Raw genomic sequence first — 6,839 nt, 5'->3', positions numbered from 1 at the left:
TTCGAACAACGTTGTGTTTCCAGCGGACCTCATCCAACAGGAAGGAAGGGAACAATCACCTATCAAGCAGTCAGCACCAGATTCCGAGCAAAATTGCCGTGCCCAAATCCTGCCGCCCCAAGGCAGGGACAGCGGTCTGGTTTGGACCGATGTTCCTGGGCGAAGGGATAGGCCCGGGGTCAGTGGGTCGAGCGTCGGATCGACGAGGGTTCCATTGTTGGAATGCATCGCGGGCCAAACGACTTGTTCGCTACAATTGTTCACCAACTTGAACGATATCGTCTCCGCATAGCATAGGGTAGTAAGCAGCGCAACGAGAAAACCAAGCAACATGCTGATGCCGTAAAGGCGGGATTCGACACTACTTATGAGGAGAATGTCTCTATTCTCAACAACACGTTGGCTCAGAACGACTGGTTTGGCAGCATGACTAAAATAGCCATTCGACCACCAAGCGGCGGCTCAACATTAAATATGGCTTGTGGAACGACACTGTATGCACGGGTGTCTGCATGCTTGTAGCGGAAATGGAAATCCAATCAGAAGATCCTCTGTGTCGCATTTCGGATCTCATTACTGTACTGATTCAGCATTCCAGCAGTGAGGAGAGAAGAAAGCTAGAGCTAGCCCTGTCTATTTTCGCCCAATGCATGACGAGGCACACCTGCATGGATTCGGAAACGGAGCACGAAATCGAGGAGCAGATCGAATGGATCCGGCTATACAGGGGGTATCAAGGTCGATGTCCAACGTACAGACTGCCGCTGGGTGACAGTTTAATCCCCGTGACGCAAGACACGGAGCACTTGATGCCGCATTTTGCTCACGAAGTACTCGAGGGGTCTCGGACGGTCGCGCACATGCTAAATGTGCAACCTCCTGCGCGGTGGACCTATGTGAGCAGATTGCGGTTGGACTGCCGCGGTTCTGAAGTCGAAGGAGCAGAACAGCAGTCTGAGCACGAACCGGATAAATCGGACGCGTATGACTCGGAGGCGGAGACTGTTGCCGATGATCAAGCTATAGCATATTCGTACGCGTATTTTTGACGATCTGTGATTCATGAGAAGACACTCCACGTTAGAGAAGGCGTACTGTATTACACAGACTCCTTTTTTGTCGAGACAGTTTAGAGACACTCTAGCATTGGTCAGACTTATAACTATTCATATCTTGTCAATGGATGCAATGTTTCGTCCATTCACTTATTTTTGCTATTAAAACAGCCTCGACGTCCATACGCATACGGCACGGGCAGTGAGAAGATGCGAGGAGAGCAGAACACGTTAAAGATAAGGTGTCAGATTGTGGCTTGTGGAGATCCGACACAGAACGGAGATTAGTTCAGTATATGAGAAACCAGCTGTTCATTCTTTGTGAAAACAAAATTAATCAACTTGATCTTTGAAAAATTAGAGTTTTCGCTGTGATCTTGTGCCACCGTATTTCTGACAGTAGTCTCGGGGGCGATGATGTTTCCAGGTGGTGTAATTTGCTAGTTGTCTACATACCAAATAGATCAACAGTATTAAATATTGTATACTGCAGTATAACCTGTAAGTATGTATATTGTTAATAAATAGTACTCTTATAAATATGTATGCGCTGTACGTATGGCATCTGTAATGCGTATAGTGTCCTTGCGTCCCTCAGAACAGCGCCAAAACGACCCTTTTGCCCCACGACGGCAAGAACATACAGCTATCCGAAGGGAGTGGGAAGGTTTTATACTTATGGTTTCGAATGCTGTGTAAGTATCAATATGGTACGTACGTAACATGAAAGCATGATGACGTAAATGATCTGAGCCACGAGACTCTTATCCTGTCTGCCCCACGAACCCTAAAATATCGACACCAAACTGGTCCGGCAGAGAGGCTATCTATAGTGCGCGTACCTGCTCTTAAGACTTGACTCCAACTGCGTAAAAGATTTGGCGACTTGAAGAACCCTCAATTTGTAGTATGGACGTGAAGGCAGACCAAGGACGGACTGAGCTACAGGAGAAGCGCGGCCCGCAAACGCCCGAAGACCCAGAGATGGTCATACAACAACAGCTGATGGATGAGGAACGTATCCTCAATGCGTTAGTTGTAGAGGGAAATAAAGCTCGGCAGGAGACCGCGCCACAGTCAAGTAGGACCTACAACCCCAGGGAACCATGCCATGCCTCCAATCAACTTCAAACTAGCGTTCCTGAGACTGTCGGGGACAGTAGTGAAGTGGTTAACTTGAGTAAGTCAGAGAGCACCAAGACACGGAAGCGTCGAGTAGGGGCAGGGCAAGGGGAAATACCGACGATGGTCAACGACGCACCAAAAGCTCTGCCGAGGCGCGGCGCACCTCGAGCTGCGAAAGGGACAGTACGGAGTCAAGAGTCAGATTTGAGACTGATTGCTGGACATGGTGGGGGAAGGAACACCGCTCAGCAGCGCCGGGAAGTACCAGACGATGACGGATTTGAGGAGGACCAGTTGTACAGGATACATGGCATGGCCCCAGTGGGTCGCCAGATCGACGCAACAAGTAAGCCAATGATGGATCTCAATGCAGCGGATGTACACAAGATTATTCCCGCGGGAGATTTAAAACGAAAGCGTGACGAGGTCACGGAAGCTAATCGTGCTGACACCGAGGATGGTGGTAACGCCATTGCAAAGCCCACTCTAGGTGTATTACCTAAAGAAAACCGTGACGGACTCTTTGAGCAATCTAGAGAAGCCAGATTCAAAACCACGGAAGTGACCAGTAAGCGGCGAAAAGTGGTGCAAAGGGCAGGTGAAGATGGGCCGCCTACGGAGGATGCCCATGCCAGGGGCGGCCGTACAAGTGAAGCTGAAGAGCAAACACAGCAACAAAGGCGAATACAGCCCCAAAGAGGAGTGAAAATCACTCGAAATGATCTAAAGAGCGGGGCGACGGTTGGACGATGGGAGCTCAAAATGGCACAAGCCAACCGAACGCAACGGGCCGATAGCAGGCGGACGACCCAGAAGCGCTTGGGGATGGCCGAACTCGAAGTCGAAGCGCAGAGGTACCAAGAATTATCTGCAGCAATCAACAAGTATTTGATTGTAACAATCGTCGAGGTCCTGGAGGATTCCAAGAGGACAAAGCCCATTAACTCCGAGTATACTATGGCACAGGTCCCCCAGGACCTACTTGAAAATATCTCTAGGGGCCTTTGGAACGCTAACGTCGCGGGGTATTATATGGCTGCGTCCTTGCTGATTCGGCAAAAAAAAATTGATCTCCATGATCTCCCCAATTCAGCACAGTTAATTCTAAAGCCAGTCTTGCAGCTTCTGGATGCTAAATCATATGAACCATGCATCCATCCTGACTTTCGCTGCACAAAGCTGCAGTGCTATGAGCAATGGTATGTCCTGTGTTATCGAGGGGAGAAGGAGATTCCATTCACGGAGTTCAAACAAAGCTATTGGATGCCTGAAGTGAAAAAATATAACAAGAACCTCAAAACCGACTTTTCCAGAAAGGCGGAGATATTTAGTGGAGAGATGAGTGATAAACACCAGCTTATGACGACACTTTACACGAGAGAGTGTATAGACCTACTCACGCGGAAATTGGACGCCGATTGTGATATGATGGGTTCACAGACAGGGGAGTCGCAGGAATCTGAGGCCTCAGGCACGGGGGCGGGACGCTCACAAATCGTCAAACGAGCTTATATGTCTTCTATACAAAAGCTGAAGAGGGAGGAGGGGGCGGCAACAAGAGCTCTGCGCAGAGAAATTGCGGCTCTGCACAGGCAACTCGCAACTCTGAAGTCGAAAAGCGAAAACGTCCAGGAATCGACCAAATCAAACGAGGAGTTGGTTCTGGAGGTGGATGAACTTCGAAAGGAAGTCGCGAGATACAAAGAGACAATCAGTGACCTAAATAAGAAAATCAAGACCCTGCATGAAGACCAGGAGAGACTAGAATCGGAACGTACGCAGCACGAGCAAACGATCAAGACACAAAGTGAGAAAATCGGCAGGCTGGAGCAGGAGAAGGCGGCATGGGAGATTGAGAGGGTGGAGTTGGAAGGGACACAGGAAGACTCTAAAAATGAATTTACAATGCTACAAAATAAGCACAGCGTAGAAATTCGAGCCCTAGCCCAAAAGCATGAAGACCAAGAGAGATGCACGCAGACAGAAATCAGCGACTTGAAGGAAAACATTAAGATATTGAAAGAGGAAAGGAAAAGGGACAAGGAGATGCGCAGAAGAGAGAACGAAATGGCGGAAACCGACCTGCAGAGATTAAGAACAGAAGCCACAGAACATCAGAAAGAGAACAAAGAGCTGACACAAAAGTTAGCGGATGAAGGGCGAAATGCAAAGTCAACAATAGACAAGCAAACGACAATTATTACCGGGCTGGAATCAGTCATTCTCTCTTACATCCAAACAAGGTTAAAATGGGCCAAGGGCCTGGAACTTCATGAATTGAGGAAGCAGGTCGAGTCACTGAGGGTCCAAATCAGCAACCAATCCGACGCGGACCACGGCGCCATCTATGAGCTTTGCAACAAGATACAGATGAATAGAAATTTTCCGTCAGTGGATGACGAGCTGAGACATCTCAAGGATGAACACAAAAAGGCAATCGAGGGAGGAATAGAGGTAGTGCGTCAATTTTTCATATCCATGGATCGGGGCGAGGCGGACTCGAAGGACGTCGAGAAGCCTGTAAAGCGAGAAGAGCCTGATCCCGATACAATGAGCTCCGCGCTACAATCCGCCGGCCTGCGCTGTACACCAATGCTGGAGCACATGAAACCATTCTTCTCCCAGGAATTTCGCAACACCGTCGGCGCCGATATGGCGCAGCCAACTGACATGTACAACATTTACCGCCCCGTATTCCTGCTGTTGCAGAGGTTCTTACAGAACAAAGGGACAATGAAGCACAAGCTTTCTGTGCTGCAAGAGGAGCATAGTGAGTGCGACAAAAACCTACAAAGGTCAAAACGATCAGCAGAGGCCCTACAGACATGCTTGGACAACAAAACAAAAACAGCTGCGAATAACCGAGAAGAACTATGCAAGCTGAAAGCACAATGGTCCGAAGTTCACGAGCTTATTAAGACGGCACTGAGATTATATGAGACAAAAAGTAGCACGCGGGAAGACCCCGGCGACGAAGGCTCAGCCGAAAGCCGTATAAAGACCACGGGAAAAGCATTAGACAGAAGTTCAAGCCGAAAAGCAGACAAAAGCACGGACTTACCCATAGGCGAAAGTTTTGATAAAAGCAGGAATCAAGACCTTGAACAACGGATCAAAGACTGTTTGCGTAAGGGCGATTTGGCCGATCGGGCTGTTCTACGGCGCTGGCACATTATGTGGTGCGGTTGCGAAAACTTCCGTATCGACGGTGACGGTGTTTCAACAACGGGGACTTGCACATTGCATGGCGTGCCTGCCACAGTCTCGGCAAGTAGCGATGCATCCAAGCTCTGTTATTCGATGTTGGAGTGGATGCAAGGCGTTTTCAGCTACCGCCAGGAATCTCTCAGAGCGCTGAAGGTTGAGGTTTGCAACGGAGAGGAAGAAATCGACAAGCTGCGGCAGACGGTTACTGAAAGGGAAGCTACAGCGAAAAGAACATTGGAACTGTTGGAACAAAACATAGCCCACGAAACGAAGCGATACGACGCCCTAAAGGAACGTTTTGATACAATCGAGCAAGGCAATTCGATACTGAACTTTGTCGCATCGGTGCAAGACAAGACACAAGATAGCGACGTCGTACTCGAACCACAGCCGCCAAAATCCGGAGAATGGGCCAACCCACAGGTAATAACGTGCTTGCACACCATTCTATGCGGGTGCGCGTTAGATTTGTCAAATCTATCCGAGCTCACTTTTGATCCAGCAAAATATAATGACTGTAAGCGCGTATTCCGGAGTATACTCCCAGAAAGCATCAAAGCCGAAATAGACGAAAAGTTTGCCACTGGTTCCAAGTTTCTCTCTACTGTGGCAAAGCGCTGCAAGCTTGAAGCGAAGCTGGTGGAAGATTTGAAAGCTAGTCTCCGCGCCAGAGACGCGCTCTGTCGAGAGAATGAGGTCCTCAAAAATGAAGCAGGCGCCAAGAGAGCCGACTCAAAGAAAATTATACATTTGCATCGGAGGGCCTTTCTTGATTTTGCACGATTAATTGTCGAACCCTTCAGCGAGGGGTTTCTCCAGCACGGGGACAAAGGATCCACCAAGTGCAAAAATCGAGAGATAAAACTTAACCAAGTACGGCTGTGGCTTACGCCGTTGGAGGAGGGAAATGTGGAATCAGACGATGAAAAACTGACAGCACCTATTGAGATATGCACAGGTCCGGAGCCGGCGGACGACACCGAAAAGATCTTTTCGCAACTAGTCCGTGTGCAGGAGGTTGCTAACAGAGAGCAAGAATTCAACAAGCTAGTTGCTGTGAAAGCCGAATTGCAAGAAAAGGTTGCAAACAAGACGCGGCAATATGAGAAATTAAAGAACAGTTTTGACACAATCGAAAAACACAACTTGATGGTGAAGTTTGTCGTGTCAGTGCAAGACAAGGCACAGCACAGCAACCTTGCGCTCGAACCTCGTCTGAAAACCGGGGACTGGGCCAACCCGGAGGTAATAAAGTGCTTGCACATAATTCTGTGTGGATGTACAGTCAGCTTTTCCAATGTAAACGAAACCACTTTTGATCCGGCAAAGTACAAAACTTGTACGTCGGAGTTCCTTAGCGCACTACCAGAAAGGATTACGGCCCATGTGTACAAGGAATACGAGCCATACTACAAGTTCCTGTCTGCTGTGGCAAAAAGCCGCCACCTTGAA

The 6,839-nt window shown here is 48.7% G+C and overlaps 2 protein-coding genes across 2 annotated transcripts; both read left to right on the top strand.

Annotated features, from left to right (window-relative positions):
* Positions 1-527: 527 nt before the first annotated feature.
* Positions 528-1,049, top strand: MAA_11819 (uncharacterized protein; the record flags this gene model as incomplete). Its single annotated transcript, XM_011413156.1, has 1 exon — positions 528-1,049. The coding sequence occupies one exon, from the start codon at positions 528-530 to the stop codon at positions 1,047-1,049; it is 522 nt and encodes a 173-aa protein (XP_011411458.1).
* Positions 1,050-1,964: 915 nt separating this feature from the next.
* MAA_11818 (uncharacterized protein) lies at positions 1,965-6,690 on the top strand (the record flags this gene model as incomplete). Its single annotated transcript, XM_011413155.1, has 2 exons — positions 1,965-6,632; positions 6,673-6,690. 2 exons carry the CDS (start codon positions 1,965-1,967, stop codon positions 6,688-6,690), a joined length of 4,686 nt encoding a protein of 1,561 aa, XP_011411457.1.
* Positions 6,691-6,839: the final 149 nt, after the last annotated feature.

The sequence above is a fragment of the Metarhizium robertsii genome (assembly GCF_000187425.2).
Source record: "Metarhizium robertsii ARSEF 23 chromosome Unknown MAA_Scf_40, whole genome shotgun sequence".
Classification (NCBI taxonomy): Eukaryota; Fungi; Ascomycota; class Sordariomycetes; order Hypocreales; family Clavicipitaceae; genus Metarhizium; species Metarhizium robertsii.
Note: the sequence above shows the minus strand (reverse complement) of the source record. Positions and strands in the feature narration are given on the sequence as shown.